Source organism: Scardinius erythrophthalmus, assembly GCF_964197995.2.
Source record: "Scardinius erythrophthalmus genome assembly, chromosome: 13".
NCBI classification, from domain to species: domain Eukaryota; kingdom Metazoa; phylum Chordata; class Actinopteri; order Cypriniformes; family Leuciscidae; genus Scardinius; species Scardinius erythrophthalmus.
The window spans coordinates 11155688-11178463 of NC_138233.1; the positions used below are offsets into that span (position 1 = coordinate 11155688).

A 22776-nucleotide genomic window follows, 5' to 3' on the forward strand; every position below is an offset into this window, starting at 1 on the left:
TTGTTCGCTTCATCTTTCTTATTAATTCTTTAATTAAATATTCTAAAGGCCATATTTAAAAATGGCGTTGAGCATTGCCAAAATGCCAGGCAGCGAATCAGGCAGTGATTGACAGTGCTCTGATCACATGGCATTGTCAGATTGACGGTACCCACCTAGCCCAATAGCGTGCGTGTGAATCAAGGGATCACTGCATCACTGTCTTTACTGGGTGTTTTTTATTCACATGAGATTGGATTAGCTAAATGATGCACATCAGAGGGGATTTAGAAGTGGGTATACACAATGCCGACTGAAAAAGAAGTGGGTTTACGCCGTATACCTGCGTATACCCTGCACTACACCAGTGTATATAGCCTATATGGAGTGTGTGTGTGTGTGTGTGTGTGTGTGTGTGTTTTCAAGTTACTGAAGTGTTGTCAGGTATTTCATAGCATAGCTTTGACATCATATGTTTGCTAAGTAGATTGGTGCCTAATTGTGTCTACATTACATCTACACTGGGTGCAACCATAGTCACGACGCGTTACGCCACAACAGCTTGAGACTGTCTACACTAGAAACTGTTGCAAAACCAATTTGTCCTTTGTGTCAGAAGTAGCGCAAGTGCCTCAAGCACATCAGATATAGAACGGGGCATCAGCTTACTGTCAGGGATTTATCATGTCATGACACGCTGCATCCAGTGTAGACTGTGTGTCACTCATGTGTTAGAGAATTAATATCTATCCATCCATCCATCCATCCAATTTGTTCTATCATTCCGTCTATATAATGTTCTATGTTGTATCATATTTTACTTATATTGTTCTGTCTATCTATTGTTAGATAACTGTAAAAGTATGTGGTGACTGTTGCGCTCTATTGTGATATGTAGATTTCACAATTTCGTTGATATTGCAGGTCTCTGCAAAGGAACCGGCTGCGGAAGCTAAATGCTGACATGTTCTTTATGTACCAAAGCCTTCAAAAGCTGTAAGAGCCTCTCTGCTTCACTAAGTATATCTCCGCCTTGTCATTGGACTGTGTGGATGCTGTAATGCTATGAATGCTGTCTTGGCATTATCACAGGTGTTTATTAAAACGTTGCTTGCTGGTCTTCACTGTGCTATTGTAGTAAGAAATGTGTGAAATAGAGATGTTGAGGGAGATTAAACAATCTCTGTGGAATAAAGCATTCAGTGCTTTCCACAGGAGCGAGCTGAGAACTGAAGTACTTGAGAGAGTTGTCTTTTTTTAACCTGACAAAAATGGCTCAATGTTTTTCTTTCCCCAGCTGTTGAATTTTTCAAGTGTGTTTGCATGTCTTAATCTGACATGCTCTCTTGTTGTGCATATCATCTAGTTGTTTCGTTCAGTAGTACCAGCTGAGTCGAACAAAATCAGCCCTATATTTTTGTCCTTGCCCAAACACTACACTTGATCTAGTGACAGATGCTTCAGTGTATGAACAAACTTAATCTCAGAAGTGGCACAAAAAAAGAGAAAGAAAAAAAGAATGGTATGGGAATAGAAGCCACAATGCAACTTTCCTTACACAGTTGTATAAGATTTGGATATTTTTTAGATTAATGACAGAGCCATTGGGAATGAATATGAATACAGAAAAGTTTGATGTTAGCAGTGCAATGAGGTTTAGATGAGGTAAAAAAGGCTAGTCAATAGAAGAGTAAATTCAACCGGATTTTATTGGTGCTTGATTGTGCAGATTTCAGCGCTGTAGCTATGTGGTTGCTAAGGTGTTCTGAGTAGCTTTAGTGCTTTGTTATATGGCTGCTAAGGTGATGTGGGTGATTGCTTATTGGCAAAAGTCAAAAACTTAAGCCCATGAAATTTATGACAGTCTGGTCCCAATACATGTCTCTTTTTCTATGGGACTATACACTACCATTCAAAAGTTTAAAGGTCAGTAAGACTTTTTCCAGTGAGATCTTAAGCAGCACAACTGTTTTTAACATTGATAATAATAAGAAATGTTTCTTGAACAGTAAATTAGCAATATATGTAATGATGGTGAAAATTGAAAATTGCTGAAAATGATGCATGGATAAATGCAGCCTTGGTGAGCATATGAGTCTTCTTTCAAAAACATTAAAAATCCTACTGACCCCCAACTTTTAATAGAATTATGTTTTGTGTTACTTCTCTCTCTTCTACCTCTTTTTTAATGCTTCCTGTAAACTGTGTTCCAGGTATCTCCAGCACAACCGCATTAAAGCGGTGCACCCACATGCTTTCAGAGGCCTTTACAATCTGACGAGACTGTGAGTTTTTAAAGTCAGCAGACATTTCTATTGTCCCTTCTTAGCATAAAACTTTCTTATCAGCCTTATCTGCTGCCTTTCTTCAGAGAGTGACGAATAGTGAATGACAGACACTTTAGTTTGCTTATTTGCTTATTTTTCTATGGGCAAATGCTTTAAACTTTTTTTTGGCTATCCTCAGACAGGTGTAATCTCTTATTTTTCTTCAGGTATCTCAGTTCTAATCAAATTACCACCCTACTTCCTGATGTATTCCAGGATCTGCACAAACTAGAATGGCTGTAAGTGTTTCTTGTCATTCTCTCATCTGCTTTCTAAATGTCAACTAAAACAAGATGGATTTCCTCATTCAGTGCTTTTATGCTTCAAATCAAATAACCGCAACAGGAGTTGTCAATCAATTAACATTCTGCAATGATGACCATATTGAAAACACAAAACTGATGTTAATTCATCAGCTAAGGAGTGATTTCTTTAGCTCTCATTTGTAGTTGCCAAGAATCTGCTCTAAAGTAAAAAGAACGATTTGAACTTCCATCACACATCTAATTGAATGCCAATTATGGTTCATAAACCTTATGCATAAATTAGTGTCCCTGGAACAAATATTGGAAAAAGCTCTTCAATTTGTGAGGCTGCAGTGTTTTTAATGAGTTTCTCCTATTTTTCCTGAAGGATTCTGGAGAACAACAATATTCATCACATCTCCTCTTTGACCTTCACTGGTTTGCGCTCCCTTGTGTTGCTGTGAGTTTCAGCCTGTTGCTATTTTGGTGACACATCTTCTGCCTTTCAAATATAAATCTTATATTTTAACAAATGCATAGGAGCCATTCTCTAAGAGAGAGTGTGTGTGTTTGCGTGTGTTTCAGAGTGTTGTTGAACAATGCTCTCACAAAGCTTGATGATATTTGCCTGGAGATGCCACGGTTAAATTGGCTGTAAGTTTGAATACAACACTGTCCTGATAAAATCACTTGTGGTGTTAATTTATTTTTTATGGTTGCAGAGCTTGTAGAAAGCACTTTCAATTTTGCTCCCAGTAAATCAATGTATGCATTTTGCTTTAATGTAAATTATTTGGTCCTCTAAGCTACTTAATCAATAAGTAGAATTGATTTGACTTTTTCTTTTCCTTTCCTTTCTTACATTTTCCATACACCCTCTTATTTCTATTTGTGTCTGCAGAGATGTTGAGGGAAATAAGATTGAGACTGTGGGAAATGTGACCTTCAGGTCCTGTAACATGCTAACAGTGCTGTGAGTATTCCCACCCTCCCGTAACAGCTTCTCAAAGCTCTCTTCTTTCTCTCTCTTTTCGCTGTGTATTCAACTATCAGATGACCCCAATGGACATTACAAATGTATTCCAGTATTTAAAGGGTTAGTTCACCCAAAAATTAATTACTCACCCTCATGTCATTCAATCTTGGGAACATAAATGAAGATCTTTTTGATGAAATCTAAGAGCTTTCTGTCCCTCCATTGGCAGCTACGCAACTACTACTTTGACACAAAAAGTTCATAAAGAGATTGTAAAACTAATCCATATGAATTGAGAGGTTTAGTCCAAATCAAATTTTCTGAAGAGACATGATCACTTTATGTGATGAACAGATTAAATTTAGGCTTTTATTTACATTTAAACTTTGATCGACTTTAAACAGAACCTCCACCAAACTGGCTTGACGCGCGAGAACAAACCTTTTGCAGAAGCTCAAACGTGCTGCATAACACGAGAATGAACCTCATTGGTTCTAGCACATCAAGCAAACATCCTTGAGCTTCCATTCACCACAACTGATGTGTCCGTTTATATGTAAATAAATAAAATAATTAATAAAAAATTAAATAAAAGCCTAAATTAAATCTGTTAATCATATAAAGCGATCGAGTCTCTTCAAAATAATTTGGACTAAACTAGCCTGGGTTTCCCCATACTGCCTTGCTCGCAGCGCGATTTTATTCACGCTGCTAGGCAGTCTGGACACCATGGACCAAATTTTCCCCTGAAAAAGGGAACCAATCACAGAACGGGGAGGGAGCAGCAAGACGATGACGACACCGAAGCAGTTTGTTTATCAGGGTTCCCACGGGTCCTTGAAATCCTTGAAAGTTTGTGAATCTGAAAAAATGTTTTCAAGGCCCTGGAAAGTTTTTGAAAATAAACATACATAGAGACAGGTCCTTGAAAGTGCTTGAATTTATTTCGATGGTCAGATACACGTTTTCCACCGTAATGGTTCTGTCGCTGTTACCACTTGTGTCCATTCTCAAAACGTATAGTGCTGCGCGGATCGCGGCTAATCCGCGGGTCGGGCGGGCCAAGTAATACAAACATTGCATTCCACTTAATCGAAGGTGGATGACAGATAAATCATTAATGTGTTGAGTTTAATAAAAACACGGAACTCTCATCACGGTAAAATGCAATGAACGTGCGTAACTCTTTTACTTTCGTTTTCAACAACGTAATTCTCTTCAGGGAAAACCAATCAAGGAAAACATATCAGGGCTCGACAATAACGCTTGTCCGGGACACGTGTATTTTTTTTTTTTTTTTTTTTTTGAAGGGGAAAGTGAAAGAGAATTGTAGGCCTACTACTTGCCCGACCGGACAAGTGCCCTGATTAAAACAATTTTTAGTATAAAAATACAAAATAACTAGGGAATCACCGAAAACGTGAGGATGATTCTGTTTTATTTAATTTAATGTAAGTGGCGATTGATAGCCTATAGTTGATAATAATATAGGCCTACTACCTAACCTACTGACGGTAACAATGTTGCGCAGTTGAGGCTCGCACAGTTATTTATAACACTATAGTTAAGAAACAATATATAGGCTAGCCTAGGCTACACACAATCAGAGAGATGTTTTCCTGAATGCCATCAACATTGAAACCGAGACTGATTTCATAACAGTTCAATAAACAAATAGTTAAAATTAAGTCACTTACATTTTAAACGCAATGACTGTTTTTGTTCTGTTTCAGCAGCGAAAATAGTTCCAAACAAAGATCACAGCAGAACCATAGCGCATCTCACAGCAACACTTGTTGCATTACTGAATGATTCAGCGTTTTGAACAAATCGGTTGAGTTAAAGATTCAATTACCCATTCATAAACTGCCTCATTCTGAATGAATCAGCCGTTTGAACGAATCGTTTGAATGAATGACTCAATGACTCGCTCATTAAGACGGTCGCCTGCCGCCTCCTACTGGCAGTTTAGTTTCATGGTTTCATAAAGTATCATTCTTTTCAACATTTCTTATTTGTATATTCAAAAATATTTTAAATAATCTAATTTAAAACAGTTCAATGTCAGTTATTTAATTTGATTGGTAAAAGCCTAGTGTCTTACTATTTTAATTGAATATATTGATCAAATTTAAGAATTTGAAATGAAAGATGGAGCATACATTTAATAAAATTAGGGGAAAAATGTCCTTTATAAAAGGTACAAAAAATAGTGTTTTCAAACAGTGATGTAATGAAACATTGACAATTTAAGTTTGAAGGGAGTATGCATCTTTTTAGGCTATTAAGGAAATGTAATTTTACCAAAAGAAAAACTTTTATTTTAAATAAATGTTCATTTTAAAGCAGCCTATTCAGTGTGATGTTACCATATTATCATGCTTAACACTGAGAATTTGAACAATTGTAATGTGATGATCAGATGCAGATATCTAAATCAAAGAATATCGGCGGTTTGCGCGTGGATTATTTATTTTTAACAGTGGATTCGGGTGACTCAAAGTGCACCAGATTAATGAATTTATCTTTAAAATGTACAAAATTTTCTTATGGGGGGGCATGCCCCCGGACCCCCCAAGGACCCCTTATTAGGATTTTACCACCTCCGCCTCATTTTGAGCCAGGAAAAACCCTGGATACGTTAAGTTTTTCTGCATGAAGTAGGCTACTTTGTGTTGTACGTTGCCATGACGTTCACACGCGCATGAAACTACCATGGTACCTCAACGTTTGTTGTTGGAAACAACAAATGTGTCCCCACATTAAGTCCTTGGATTTGAGGGTATTGGACCTGGAAAGTCCTTGAAAGGTCCTTGAATTTGAAGTTGACCAAGGTGTGGGAACCCTGGTTTATATCTATGGATCCAACATGGCATCAGACTCGACGTTACCTTCTACCCTCATGTTTATCTTGCACAAACGGTAATATTCGCTAAACGCCATCGTGTACAAATAAATCTTTGACCCATCGTCTTTTTCCTCGTCGAATTTCGGTCACTCTACATACGTCATCTGGTATAATTGAAGCGATTGGCTATGAGCTACGTACAGGCGCATTTGATAGACATTCATAGCCCCCAATAAACGGCTCTGGGCATTCGTAAAGCACGCCTCAAATACGAGAAAATGAACACGTGGTTCCCAGACCAAGTCTCAAATGAGACTTGGTCTGACGTTAGCCAGGCTAGGACTAAACCGCTCCATTCAAATGAATTAGTTTTACGATCTCTTTATGAACTTTTTAAAGTGCCCTATCTTGCACCCAGCGCAATTGACTTTGTACATTGATGCATGTATCATTCTTATTTTGCAGGGAATGAACTTGCGCTCCCGGGGGCGGTTCAGCGAAAAGAGGAGGCGTGATCCGGCGCAAACGTTCCCTCGTGCTATTTTGCTGTTCCAGAAAACAATTCCGCCACTGACCAGGAAAAACCTAGTCTAAAGTCAATGACGCGTTATTCAGATGCTATTTTAAGGGTCGCATGCTTGGCCATAATGTAGCGTGTGTACAACGCGCATACACTTTGCTTCTCTCATCTACACAGACGCAGCAGTTGCCATTTTTGCAAACCATACATAATTACGAGGGAAATCATTGTGTCCATGAAGATGTGAAAAATAGGCATAAATCTAGCTTACACATTTACCCAAATTATTATATGCCTGTTTAACCAAAGCTAATTTGGGTGGGTTTCTCCCATTCCCATACAATATCACTTCTCTGTCTCTTACGGCCCTGACGAGAACGTCAGTCTCCTTGGAACGTTAAAATAGCAATCCGCCATGGAATAAGCACACCTGCTTTTAAAGGGAATGTGAGATAACGCTCTGATTGGTTTATTTCACGTTACGCCCAAACCACACCTATGAGTAATGTAGCTACTTCAGACCAACCCATTTTAGATTTGCGCCCACAATGTTACTTGCGTTTCGCGTTTGATACCTGTGTTTCAGATCGTTAAAATAGGGCCCAAGCATACCTCGCAATGAAGGGACAGAAAGATCTCAGATTTCATCAAAAAGATCTTCCTTTTTGTTCCGAAGATGAACGAAAGTCTTATGGGTTTGAATCAATATGAGGCTGAGATTAATGACATACTTTTCATTTTTTGGGTGAACTAACCCTTTGAAAAGTAGGGTACAACAGGTAATCAAGTCCCACTGGGGTCAAAAGTCCTTTTAATTTTATTTTCTCCCCAAAAAATTTAGAAACAGTAAAAAAAAAATTCTAATAAAATTACAAAATAAAATACTATAAAATACAGGACACACCGGTCTTGTATCTCACAGAGGAGCGGAAGCATAAAAGGAGGAGTGACGACAGTGAAGGGCGAGAGAGGACCAGGCCTGGACTTTTATGTTATGTTTTGTTTATATGTGGCGGCAGTCGTACGTGAGGAGCTGTCGCCTTTACTTTTGTTTTGTTGTTGGTTTATTTTATAATTATTAAAGTGTTGAATGTTCGCCGGTTCCCGCCTCCTTCTTCCCATAGCAACTAACCTTGTTATAGTTATAAAATGCTAAAAGAATAACAATACAGTTTTTTTTTTATTAGTACACGATTTGCTAAAGTGCTTAATAAAACATTTCTGCTCATCTTGTTTATGATCAGCATGAGAAAGTATTGGCACTGACCCAACCAAATCTAACATTCACAAACATTTTCATGTATTTAATCCTCAATCCATTTTCTTATAATTGTGCTATTCAGTATATGGAGATGATTGTGGATTAAATTTATGTAATTGTTTGTGAATGTTAGATTTGGTTGTGTCTGTGCTGTCTTGAGATTGGTAAAAAAAAATTCTAAGACCTGGTATGGATCAAATCCAATGGTCAACATTTTTTCTTGTTTTTATTTTCTTCTGTTTATTTATTTTCCCACTGATGGTTATAAATATGGTCATTGAGCGGAAAAGAATTTTTTTTATGGCATACAGTTTATCATAATACAAAGTAAATCGTAAAATATAATTATATTTTCACATAATCATATTTATAGGGGGACTTATAGCCCTGTTGTACCCCACTCTTAATATGCATAGTTTGAGGTCCTTCTTGCCAAAAACACCAAAAATTAGGTCAAAATATATTTTTAGGCAAAGCATTTTCATCTCCCTGGTTCTTGCTTTTCAAATTTTAATCACTATTCTGCAGAAATCAGAGCAACAGACTTATCTGCCTTTGTTCATTATGACACTTAGTTTCAACTTGTGAGAGAAAACTATTAAGCAGAATAGTGATGTGTGTGGACTTCAGTAATGAATATTATGCAATATTTCCCGATTATAATTTTACTGATTATATGCATGAGTGACTCTGTTGATTAAAGGTCAGAACCCATTTACCTTCTAAATTGATTTTTGTTTTTGCACTCATCACCATTGACACTGTTGTGTACTCTTTTGTATTTCTTGCACACTCCATTCCTCTGAAAGGGTTGTCATGTTTTTGTCTACCAAGATAAATGTTTTTTTTTTTGCAGGGTCCTCCAGCGGAACTGCATTAGTTATATCCACGTGCAGGCTTTCTCTCTGCTTCGTAAACTGGGCGAGCTGTAAGTTCTCAGGCATTCCATTCCATCATAAATATTTGCCAAAATAATCACCACAAAGTGTTCTCTGGAGTTTACTCGTGACCCATTTCTGTGCTATTTTTGAGAAGCTAAGCAAAAATGGATTTCCTTATCAATTTTAAAGTCCGGGTTGGTCCTACTCCCATCCAGCTCGACTAGTTATATGTGACATCAGTCCTCAAATAGTTTGGCATCAGACTGTCTTGCTCATCAATTCTGTCAACAGATGCTTATTTGAATGCAAAAGGCACTAATATTTTCTCTCTCCACAGGGATTTGTCCAATAACAGAATCAAAGCAATCCCTCCTGATCTTTTTGTCAATCTTGGAGACCTGCTTCAGCTGTGAGTCTTCCATTAAGATGCACATTGCAAACCCCAAACTGGTTCTAATGGCTGTATGGCAGGGGCATGTGATGAGCTTCTGCAAAGAGGAAGCAAAACAGTTTTTTTTTTTTTTTTTTTTTTTTTATTCCAATATAAAGTGCCCCAGTTCCATTTGATGTCCATATGTTTCCCAGTTAAAGACTAATGGAATAGCATGTATCTTTTTTTTTTTTTAGGATTATATTAACATTTTGTAGGATCATCTATTAACCATTTATGAAAACTAAGTCATGCAGCAAATCAGCATATCAGAAGAATTTCTGAAAGATTATGTGACACTAAAGACGGGAGTAATGATGGCGTCACAGGAATAAATGACATTTTAAACTATATTAAAATAGAAAATATATTTCACAAATAATTGTAATAATATTTCAAAATATTACAGTTTTTACTGTATTTTTGATCAAATAAATGCAGCCTTTGTGAGCATAAGAGACAAAAGAGGTGATTTAAGAGCATATGAGGTGCTTTCAAATTTTTATATAAATACAATAATACAGTAACAAAGCATATTTTGGGTAGTTTTGTGTTGTTTGGCTATATTCAAGAAATTTGACTGTTTATCATCAAACACGAAGATGCACCATTAATTTAACCAGAGTTGTCGACTTTCCCAAAAATGATTGTTTTAAGGCCAATTCACACTCCACCGACAGACACCGGCCAATGCCGACAGTCACCAGATTACAGACATCACTTCTCAGACATTCCAAGACCCAACAAACACATATTCAACATGTTCAATCGGCAAAAACGAGAACTGACCAACACCAAAAGACACCGACAGGGGTAACACGCTGATCCGTCAAAACCTGACGAAGTGTCTGTTGCCGTCTGTCAATGCAGTGTGAATTGGCTTTTGCACGAATTGGCTTTTGATATTATATTTAGTGATTTTTCAGTTGACTCTTGCCTTTTATTTGTTTGTAGGAATATTTCATATAACCCTATCATGGACCTGCAAGTGGACCACTTTGACAAGCTGCATAAGTTAAAGTCACTGTAAGTCTTCTTATATTTTTCTATAATGATGAACTGTAAGGTTTTTAAGCTGAAATAGAGGAAGTCTGAAGTATGTTTTAAAGATGCTGCAAGTGATGTTATCCATTTTGTAACTTTCCACAGTGAATATTGACTAAACTAAGATACACACAAGCCCTCACCCCCTTTTATACCTCTCTGGTTTATTTATTTATTTTAAAAAAAAAGGCACATTCACATGAGACACCACAGGAAAACCTTGCAATTATAATAATGTGCTGTTGCGGGCCCCTTTCAGCACAGTACAATGGTCTTACCCAAACTTCACACAGTGAACATTGCCTTCGTCTCTACTCAACAGCACAAAAACGATCTGCTTTTAGGTCATGCTTCAAAGGCTTCCAGATAGCATCTTGGGCACAAAACTGCATAGTTGTAGGAAAAAGAGGTGTGAATACTGAAATGCAAATGATGGTGGTTTTCTAAAGAGTGAACCCTGAGAGAAAGCTTTTTGTGTCACAGGAGCATTGAGGGAATCGAAATTGGGAACATCCACAGAAGGATGTTTGAACCTCTCAAGAACCTGACTCACATGTGAGTGCTGCTTTTTGAACGTTTTAATATCAAAATGCTTTAGATTCTGCTTGCTCAGTTTCTGAAACTTGATTGAAATCTCTATTTTCTGAAGTTATCATTGAGAATGATTTAGTTTTTAATGTTTAAATAAAGTGTTGTTGAGATTGATGTTCAGGATATTCTGATTGTAATGCCTGACAACTAAACATCTCTATAATTATTCGTACTTTAAAACATTAAACAAACGATGGCAGATTGTGGAGATCGAATGCAGATGTTTTGTAATGTATGGAATATCCTCATTAAAAAAAGATAAAGACAAACTCTTTAGTTCTCATCCCAGAAATTGACTCTAATATTTTGTATTCTATTAATTATTCATGGTAATCATTTTCTCCCATGGCCTGGTGTAGTAATTGGGAGGGATTACGATGTATCACTTGAAAATGTGAAAAAAAAATATGCTAGGGTGTTTGGAATATATATTGGAGTGTTAGCAATTCCCTTGTCAATCTTTTGAGCTACTTGAAGACCCGGTGTTGTGTCTTTCTGCCTTGCACATCTTGCAGTATATAAATTACACTGTGAAAAATGAGAACACTCTATGAATTTTGCAAGTAATTTATGATGCTTCCTCTCATGCTTTTTTAGTTGACTGTGAAATTCAACTCAAGACTTGCTTTCTGTTTCTATATCAGTTCTGTTCAGTGTGATTCTCTTCTCTCGTCTTTTGTCTTCCCCTTTATAAAAACTTTTCTCAGCAAGGACAGTCTGGTTGACAGCAAAACGATAGATAGATAGATAGATAGATAGATAGATAGATAGATAGATAGATAGATAGATAGATAGATAGATAGATAGATAGATAGATAGATAGATAGATAGATAGATAGAAAGATTTTTTTACTGTTAAAATGATCTTTTATCTCTCAAATTCGATGGATGGATGGATGGATGGATGGATTCAGACTTGACATTATTTGAGCATAAATTAATCAATATTCGTAGCTATGTTGTGACAGGAGCGAAATGATGATCTGATTATGTTTGGCATTTGTGCTTCTTTCTTTTCAGCTACTTTAAAAAGTTTCAGTACTGTGGCTATGCGCCTCACGTCCGCAGCTGCAAGCCCAACACTGATGGCATCTCATCTTTCGAGGACCTTTTGGCAAACATCGTGCTGCGTGTCTTTGTCTGGGTTGTCTCAGCAACGACATGCTTCGGCAACATCTTTGTGATCTGCATGCGATCCTACATTCGCTCGGAGAACAAGCTCCACGCCATGTGCATCATCTCTTTATGCTGTAAGATTTGATATAAAATATCATGCAGTGTCATTTTAAACGGAGTTTAAGGTTGCAGTACACTGCTCATCATCTCTTAGCAAAAGCAATTTCACACATAATTAGTCTCATGCAACTTTCTTTTTTGGTGTTCTAAAAAAATCTAAATACTATGGAAGCTTGTTTCCACCTCGGAATAAAAAATAAAAAAGGTAATTGTGAATTTTTCTTACAAGTTCATAAAATTGTCATAAAAAAATAATAAAAGTAATAATAAACTCAAAATTGCAAGAAATAAAGTCAGAATTGTGAGAATTTTTCCCCCCAGAATTGTAAGAATAAAACATGCAGTTGTGAGTTTTAAAATCTGAATTGCAAAATAAATTGAGAAAAATACCAGAATAGTGAGATAAAGAGTAACAATTACTGGAAACAAGCTTCCATAAAATACTGTTCAGCCTGACATGGATTAACCTAAAAGTTCTTTGTGTGATTCAAGATTTCTCATTCAGATGAGAATAAAAAGTCAATGGTGCTTTTTAGAGAAACAGGCTGATAGCATGAGGGCAGCTAATAGCTGGCCAACAGCATTCAGAGTCTGCTTTTATCTGACAGTGTTCACTTTTGACTGAAGTACCACCACGTCTCACTTTTTATCGCACCCATGAGGCCACCCATACAAACTGACCACTGATGGATGAAGCAAATGCTGTGTTTCATTAAAACTTTCCTAATTCATACTGCGCACACTATAGCCTTCTCCCATAGGAAATAGCGAGCCATGAAGAGAAAAGCAGTTATTTCATTTCTGTCCTTTGATATGGGCTAAATAAGAGGATATCAAAGTTGTGCACTGGGCATCTGTATGCTCCAGAGAGCGCTGCCATGGGCAATTCAGATTCTGTGTAGCCTAATTCAAAATACATGGAAATCAATTGTTCAGAGTGTTCACTTTGAAGTGTAGATGACACCACGTAGATGTAGCAACATTTACAGGGTTTTTTTACATTTATAATTCATTCCTTTTTTACATTCACCTACTAACATACACTGATCAGCCACAATCTAAAAAAACACCGGACTAATATCGTGTAGGTCTCCCTTGTGCTGCCAAAACAGGCCATGGGACCTCTGAAGGCATCCTGTGGGATTCTAGCACCATGACATTAGTGGAAGAGTCCTACAAGTTGTGAGGTGAGGCCTCCATGGATCAGATTTGTTGGTTCAAAACATACTGGTTATACAAATTCATACAAAAACATACAAATTCCCCAGATGCTCAATCGGATTGAGATCTGGTGTATTTGGAGGCCAAGGCAACACCATTCTTGCACATTATAGGTGCTTTCGGCTGTGGACAGGGGTCATCATGGGCACTCTGACCAGTCTGCGGCTACGCAGCCCCATACATGGCAAACTGTGATGCACTATGTGTTCTGACCCCATTCTATTATGGGCAGTATTAGGTTTTTCAGCCATTTGAGCTACAGTAGCTCTTCTGTGTGATGGGACCAGACAGGTGGGCCTGTGCTCCGCACGTGCATCAATGAGCCTTGGACGCCCATGATCCTGATGCTGGTTCACTGGTTGTCCACTTTTGGTAGGTACTAACCACTGTATACCTGGAACATCTCACAAGACTTGCCGTTTTGAAAATGCTGTGACCCAGTTTTATTAGCCATCATTATTAAGCCGTTGTTAATCAGATCTTTTCACTTGCTCATTTTTCTGCCAGTGGTGTTAATGTTGTGTCTGATCAGTGTATATGGAAAACGAGGAGTAGTTGAATGAAAATGGAAAATAGGTTTGCTATTATGTAAAGTGAGTTAAATATTATATCATATTTATAAATTATCGTATAATAATATATTTTATTAGTGTATTCTACTTGTATACATGCATATATTCACTATTGTTCAAAAGTTTGTGTTCGGTATGATTTTTTAAGATGTTGTTGAAAACTCTCTTATGCTCACCAATGCTGAAATATTACAATAAAGTTAAACTATTTTTTATTTTAAAATATATTAAAACATAATTTATTATTTTGATAACAGAGCTAAATTTTCAGCATTATTACTCTGCAGTGTCACATGATCCTTCGGAAATCATTCTAATATGCTGATTTGAATATAAATTCTTAATGCCTTTACTGTCAGTTTTGATCAATTTAATGGATCTTTGCTGAATAAAAGTATTCACTTTTATTATCTGTAAAGCTGCTTTGAAACAATATGTTTGTGAAAGCGCTATATAAATAAATGTGAATTGAATTGAAAATGTGAACTTCTTTCAAAACTAATAGGAAAATAATACAAGCACCACAACATGCGGTCTGGTCTTTTGTCCTTTAGAGCACATTTGCACAGTTTGTTGTCAGACGTGGAAAGTGGCAGACTGGTAATAAAGGCTTCTTGATGTTCAGGCTGCTGTCGGATTTCATCAAATTTTTATTATACATTGTTCTTGGTTGGTGCAACCTGTGCTGTTAAAAAGAAAACTTTGTTTTGTCAGAAAAAAAATTCTAATATTTTAAATGAATAGTGCAGGTATTTGGAGAAACACACACAAACATGTCTGTTTTTTTTCTTCTTTTTTTTTTTTTACTTAAAGTTGTATTTCTTGAAATGTAAAATACATAAGTAAAGGCCCGTTCACATCAAGGACGATAACTATAAAGATAACGATAAAGATATAATTCTAAAAATCTTTCTCCATATTAAAGAATAACAGAGTTCACACCACAACTATAACGATAAAGATATGAGGAACGATAAAACACTGACAGCCAATCAGAATCCATTCTAGCAGGTCATCCATTTTCGCTACTTTGAAACCGCAGCGCGGGTGCGCGCGTGCTTTGAATAAAAAGACCGTTATCGGTCGTTGGTGTGGACGCATTTATAGTTATCTTTATCGTTATCTTTATAGTTATCGTGCTTGGTGTGAACGGGCCTTAACTCATAAAAATGATGTGTTAACCTCAACCGTATTTGTCTAGCTTACAAGTTCATTCTCTGTTCTCTGCTACACAGGTGCAGATGGACTGATGGGTGTCTACCTCTTCATGATTGGCGCCTATGACCTAAAGTTCCGAGGCGAGTATAACCGTCACGCTCAGGCCTGGATGGATAGTGTACCCTGTCAGGTGATTGGATCTCTAGCCATGCTGTCAACAGAGGTGTCAGTGCTGCTCCTCACATACCTCACCCTGGAGAAATACATCTGCATTGTCTACCCATTCCGGTACCTGACCCCTGGCCGCAGACGCACTGTTACCATTTTGGTGGTCATCTGGATCTTGGGCTTTGTTATTGCTTTCCTGCCACTGGTCTTTAAAGGGGTTTTTAAAAACTTCTATGGAACCAATGGCGTTTGTTTCCCTCTGCACTCTGAGCAGCCAGAGACTCTGGGAGCCCAAATCTACTCCATTGTGATCTTTCTGGGTACGTGAGAGTCCCTTAATTTTGTTGAAAATATGTTCTTTTGGACAACTGTCAGGTTCTGGCAGTAAAAATCTCAGGCATTTTCTCCACAGAATAATTGTTTTTAATGATAATCTATATATCTTTTAAGACAGACCTACCATGAGCTCTGAGGTTATTAATCAACAGAAAGTAAAAAAATTCAACTTAAAAAATCTGTGTGTGTACATATTTCAGGATATTTATTAAAGGAATACTCCACCGTATTTTCATATTAAACTATGTTATTCCCTTAACTAAGACGAGTTGATACATACCTCTCTCGTCTCAGTGCGTGCACTAAATCGCTCTGTCTTGCGCGAAACTTTTTTAGCACTTAGCTTAGCCCAGTTCATTCAATAGGTGCCAAGCAGAGAAGTAAAAAAGTTTCGCGCAAGACAGAGCGATTTAGTGCACGCACTGAGACGAGAGAGGTATGTATCAACTCGTCTTAGTTAAGGGAATAACATAGTTTAATATGAAAATACGGTGGAGTATTCCTTTAATTTGATAAAAAATTAATAAACACTAATATTGTGCAATATTATTAAATTTAAAATAACTGTTTTCTATTTTAAAGGTAGGGTAGGCAATTGCGGAGAGATCCCACCCTCCCTTCAGAGCGTCTCCAAACTTGCGCCTCCTGCAAAACATATGAACACACACAGCAGAGTCTACAAAGTGTCACGAGTGACGCCGTTAAATTACCTCATGTCTCAACGTAAATAACATTACAATAATAATGAACGTAAACAACTTACAGAGGTATGGAAATACATGTTGACAGGAAAGAAGGGCATTGTATCATTGCTTTCGGACCACTTCTATTATTGATTGCCTTTAATATATTTTAAAATGCAAGCCTAATTTATTTCAGAAGCCATTACCCCAGTCTTCAGTGTCACATGATCCTTCAGAAATCCTTCTAATATGTTGCTTTGTTTTATTGATTTATTTCAAATATTCATATTTAAAATCAATCAAAAATTTTAATCAATGTTTTATATTTATTTTATTTGAATACATAATTTACAGTTGGAGAAAGACAGTGCTGGCAGTTGTTGAAAATGGCATTTAAAAATTTAGATACAGTCTTTTGCCCTTATAGACTACTTGTTGGCTTTGGTTTATAATGTTGTTATTAATCTCAGAGCTGGTTGGTTTGGTTTATGTACGTTTTGGTTTGTGGCTTTTTTCTTTATTGGTGAATGTTTGAAATCCTTATGGAGAAAATCAATGGGAAAACATGTCTGGAACCAAGACTTGTGAAAAAGCGGTTGGTTGTTGCTCTCTGTTTAAGGTTTTTAACATTTAAAACTAAGACATTGAGGCGCAATGATTCCCCCTTCAAACATTTACTTATTTTTTTACTAGCTTTCCTGTTTTAACCGCAGTCAGAGTTGTTGGACTCTTTTGTTCCTGGTTGGGGAATTGTTCTTTCTGTGAGTGCTTAATTTGTTTGTATGATAGAGGTCATATCGAAAGGTCTAAATTTAGATTGGAAGAAAGGACAGTAGGGAACAGACGTTATTGAGAGAGCATTGAAGAAATGTGGTGGGGTCCAGCAAGTCCATTCATTTTAACAATAACTTAATCTTTTTTGACCTGATATGTGTTTAAAGTGTATTGTTGTGGTGCTTATGTTTTGTATTGAGGTCATCCTTCACATTGATGAACAATTTTCACTGTTATATGTCATGTCAAAAACATTTTCTGTTTCCAAATAGGTCTCAATCTGGTGGCTTTTCTCATCATCGTTCTCTCTTATGGAAGCATGTTTTACAATATCCAGAGAACAGGAACACAGACGACCAAATACACCAACCACATTAAGAAAGAGCTGACCATTGCCAAACGCTTCTTCTCCATTGTCATCACCGATTCGCTGTGCTGGATTCCTATTTTCATCCTCAAGATTCTTTCACTAATGGAGGTCGAAATCCCCGGTAAGTGCCTCACGAGGCCATTTAAAGTCTTCAGGGCTATCAATTTTTTTTTCAAGGAAAAGTCTGAAATTGAGCCAAAGCAGAAACTTTTTACAGCTTTATTTTTATTCATCATGCTCTTTCATTTAACATCAGTGTCTATAAGTATTGAAAAGGTTAAAGCGGTCCAAACATGTGAAACAGAAAGGACATGCAAAACTTTTACTTGACATTAAAATCCAGGGCTGGAAAAAGAAAAATTCTTTCATAATCTCTGTACAGTGCTCTCCCTCATGTTGTTACAGACCTGTATGCATTTCTTTCTTCCATGGAACACAAAAGGGGACATTTTGAATCATTTCATTTAGCATATAATCACAATTAAAGATGGCTGGAGATTTGAGGCTTCAAAGATGATGCAAAAGCATAAAACTGTCATAAACAGTTCATATGACTATATTCCAATCTGAAGTGATTTTATAGATTTGTATGAGAAACTCCAAAAAAAGCTGTCATTCATTGATGATTCATCCTCCTTAGTGAATACCTGCTAAAATTGAATGAATAAAACATTCGCACAGGTTTTGTGAACATATTTGTTCACAAATTGGACATCTTCTCTAATAATAATTTGTTACATTTATATAGCGCTTTTCTCTGCACTCAAATCGCTTTACATAGAAGGGGGAATCTCCTCAACCACCACCAATGTGCAGCATCCACCTGGATAATGCAACAGCAGCCCTATTGTTCCAGAACGCCCACCATCTTATTGGATGGAGAGGAGACAGAGTGATGAAGCCAATTAGTGTATATATATATATGGGTATGATTAGGAGGCCATGATGGACAAAGGCCAATGACCAAATTTGGCCAGGATGCCTGGGATTTTTAATGACCACAGAGAGTCAGGGCCTCGGTTTAACGTCTCATCCGAAGGACGGTGCTTGTTACAGTATAGTGTCCCCATCACTTTACTGGGGCGTTTGGACCCACACAGACCACAGGGTGAGCACCCCCTGCTGGCCACACCAACACCTCTTCCAGCAGCAACCTAGTTCTCTCAGGAGGTCTCCCATCCAGGTACTGACCAGGCTTAGCTTCAGTGGGCAACCAGTCTTGGGCTACAGGGTGATATGGCTGCTGGCTACTTCTTTCATGAATGACTTGAATATCAGAATATTGGTTCCCCGTACAAAGCCGTCATATGTCTTTAGAAGACTTTTGTTTATTTATTTGTTTAAATATTCACCTTTTGTGTGCCACTGAAGAAAGAAAGAAGTGTTCACACTTGGCAGGTTTGGTTTGATTAAAACAAACCCTGTTGCTAATGCTCTGTTAGTGCGGTTCATCTGAATAAGTGTGAATGCTGCCATCCGAACAAGTGGACCGAGACCGCTGAAAAGATGGGTCTCTGTCCACTTCCAAACCAATTCTAGTGCGTTTCGAATTAAATATGAACGCAACATGGACCAAAGACAAAAAAACTATATGCGACCATAAAAAGGACAGAGTGCTCAAGCCTACCTGTTTTTTCTCGTCATAGTCGTGATGTTGCCCATCATAGTTCAGTACAGGCATCAGATCTGCATCTCCTCACAGCAGATCTTCGTTTGTGTGTGTGACGGAGGGATTCCTGCCACTGTTTTGACTCTTGACTCTTATTTTGATTTTATAAGCTCTATAACGAGTTTTCAGCTGGTCAAAATACCATGAACGCTACGCACATACTCTAAATATATGTCGTAAAAGCCGATGAATCAAGTTGTGAATGTATCCCTATGCCATTATAGCCTGGAAATCCAGACCCAAATCCGAAAGATTAAGGGTCTGGCATTGAGTAATGAAAATCGCCCAACTCGAGGGGCGGCACCAAGCATGCATCTGAAAATCTCACTGCACGCAATTGGATAACAGTACGACCAATCACAACAATACACGGGGTGGCGTATCCAGAGCCCCATACGCTTTGCTACCAGCGGAGCTAACTGGTAGATTAGATTCTTGCCGTATCCGGTCGGCAAAACAGCAAAAATAACTGGTGTCTGCTCCCGTGAATTAAACAACAACGGGGAAAAATTTCAGAGTCTACACAAACTACAAGTGTGAACACATCCTACTGATTTTGAACTGCATGAGGGTAAATAATGACAGATTATTTTTTGTTTGGATGAACTTTGCCTTCAAAGTATGTTCGATATTCAAATACATTTAATGCTCTTTTCATTCACATAATATTCAACAACGGCTGGGCAAATGACACTGTGTTTCACTATGATTACTTCTAGGACATTTCAATGGAATATTATAGTTTTTGTTCCCATCTCTCTTTGAATTATATTTCCAGAGATAATTCATAGCCAGTTGAGAAGTGGACTGCCTTGTTGAAAAGGATTTTTCAAAGAAAAGCAATCAGCAAAAAAAAAAAAAATGACATGAGATTTCAACACTCAATGCATAATTTTCCTCCCCATTACTCTTCTGAATTGAACCCTCTGCAGGAACCATCAGCTCGTGGGTCGTCATCTTCATTCTGCCGATCAACAGCGCTCTGAACCCCATCTTGTACACGCTGACCACACGGCCCTTTAAAGAGACACTGCTTCAGGTGTGGTCCAACTACAGGCAGAGGAGACCCCTGCTCAGCAGCCATCCGCCTCATCTACCTTCCTTTACCTGGCAGGAAATGTGGCCTCTGCAGGAAAACAGCCAAACCCTTTGCTCCCCGGACTACCTGGCACATCCGTCTGAAATGTCACACAACTCCGGGACCACCCAGTTACTTCACGTGGAGGGGCCGAACGGGACATGAGGTGGTCTGATATGGTCCTGCCATCTGCATCTGACAGCACATACATTTATAAAAAAAAATGTTGTATGTTTGTGGATGTCTCCATGCAAGAAAATAATGATGCACTCCGTGTGTGTGTGTGTGTGTGTGTGTGTGTGTGTGTGTGTGTGTGTGTGTGTGTGTGTGTGTTAATGACAAAAAGAGACGAAGACAGAGAGCAAGATGTTTGCAACCCCTGCTGGTTTATGCTGGTTTGTGCTGGTCTAGCTGTTTTATCAAGGGAGAACTGCTGGTCAAAAGGATTATTCAGTCAAAAATTATAATTCTGACATCATTTACTCAGCCTCATGTCATTCCAACTCGTTTGATTTTCTTTCTTCTGCAGAACACAAAAGAATATTTTGTACATACAATGTACATACAATGAATGTCATTTGGGTCCAAAACAGGGCTTTTATAGTTAACTAAATTAAAACTAAGCCTATAAAAAAAAATGTGTTACTTGATTTTGTAACAATGTTTTGTACGCATACCTATAGACTGAACTCGTAATACACATGTGCACGCCATCAGCGTTCTCACGGGTTCGCGTTTTTGAAAGTTTGCGCAGAAATAACTTAAAGGGGTGGTTCGGGATTTTTGACATCAGACCTCATTTTTAAGTCAGCCTCGTTGTTATTCATCAGTGGAGACATTTAAAAAAAAAAATTTATCCAGTCCTTATATTTGGATAGTTAGCCGATGCTAGGCTAGCGCGAGTCAAGGGTAGATGTTAGCCAGCCATTAAAAACCGTTTTACCCACTCCACAGTGCACCAAACGCAAATCAATTATAACACTAGACTATCGATGCAAATGTCCGTTGAGAGAATAATGTTAGAAATCAAACTTACCTTTCATCACATTGCATTAGTTATAATTTGTTCCCTGTAATCATAAGCCTTGTCTACAGCAGCAGCGGAGTGATATTGATTACCTAGATAATATATTAGATAAGATAAGATAAGATATTGATAATATTCCAACCCAAATTTTTTGGGGGTATTTTTATTTAAAGGAATTAATTATAAAAGCGATTTAAGGGAATAAAGAAAAAAAAAAGCTTATTGTATTAGTGAAATAATTGTAACTATTTGCAAATAATATTTTATTTTTTATTAAGCATGCATTCTCTCTAAATGAATCAAAGAAATTATAGCATATTTTCAATTCAAAAAGGCTAAATTTAGTCAATAAATAAAAAAAGTTGAGTAATTCGCGTCACCGGATACTGTCGGTAGTTGAACATTTCTATTGTAAAACAGTCAAATATTAAATGTTTTCCACTTACATTTTGCCAGGCATTCGTTCACTTCTTTAATCATTCTGACATTGAAGAGCTAACGTTAGACCGCTGAACTTTTAGTCACCCTAACACCAAACAGAGCGGTGCGTAATGGAGCGCATCAGAACAGCATCAAGAATATCAAATACATTGCAGTGAATCTTTTATTTGCATCTTAAGTTTATAGGCAATAATAATGACAGGTTTGCGAAAGTGTAGAACTCGGTGAGCTCGCGCAAAACACATCTTCAGGACAGCGACTCATTTAAACGTCTCTGATTGGCCAATGCGTTCAACAGACATGTCAGTGATTGGCTACAATGCTCAACGCTGCCGTACGCCGTGTGTGCGCTACGGTTTCTGTCTCGCATGCGTGCTCGCTCTAGATTCCGGGAGATTTTAACTAATTTGCGCCATAAATAGTGGTCCATCCAGTAGTTAAGAGCCTGAATTGTTTATAGTAATTCTGAAATTTAGTGCACACGAGTGAAAAAAAATACAGCACAGAAGAATGTCTAATTTAGCGTGAGATTTCTTTGTTAAGCGTGAGAGCGTGAGATTGAGGCTGAATGCGTGACTGTCACGCCAGATGCGTGTTAGCGGCCCCCAAGTTAATAACTAATGATCGTTTCGACGGAAGTGTTTCAATCAAAACTAATTTTAGCTGGACAATAACTTTATTCTAGAGCTGCTATAAAGCCAAAACAATCTCTGTTACTTTATTTTCCTATTATCAATGTAAAACCACTTTGGAACAATCTACATTGTTAAAAGCGCTATATAAATGAAGATGACTTGACTTGACTTGACTTGAAATAAGATAAACGTTAACTGAATAAAATACAAAAAAAAAATTAAGCTGATTTCAGATAGTTTCCAATGCAAAATTTCTCATCATCATTTAGCTCATATTGATGTACTAAAATAACTCAAACGGAAAGA

The 22776-nt window shown here is 37.5% G+C and overlaps 1 protein-coding gene across 1 annotated transcript in view; it reads left to right on the forward strand.

Moving 5' to 3' along the window:
* rxfp1 (relaxin family peptide receptor 1) overlaps positions 1-22668 on the forward strand; it is a 60094-nt gene extending 37426 nt beyond the window's left edge. Inside the window, exons 5-18 of the mRNA XM_081382498.1 lie at positions 904-975; positions 2193-2264; positions 2474-2545; positions 2940-3011; positions 3137-3205; positions 3453-3524; positions 9013-9084; positions 9375-9446; positions 10422-10493; positions 10995-11066; positions 12123-12352; positions 15367-15777; positions 17523-17741; positions 20222-22668. Coding sequence (XP_081238624.1) covers positions 904-975; positions 2193-2264; positions 2474-2545; positions 2940-3011; positions 3137-3205; positions 3453-3524; positions 9013-9084; positions 9375-9446; positions 10422-10493; positions 10995-11066; positions 12123-12352; positions 15367-15777; positions 17523-17741; positions 20222-20532 — 1888 coding nt within the window. The 3' untranslated portion in view covers positions 20533-22668. The remainder of the gene's footprint in view (positions 1-903; positions 976-2192; positions 2265-2473; positions 2546-2939; positions 3012-3136; positions 3206-3452; positions 3525-9012; positions 9085-9374; positions 9447-10421; positions 10494-10994; positions 11067-12122; positions 12353-15366; positions 15778-17522; positions 17742-20221) is intronic.
* Positions 22669-22776: the final 108 nt, after the last annotated feature.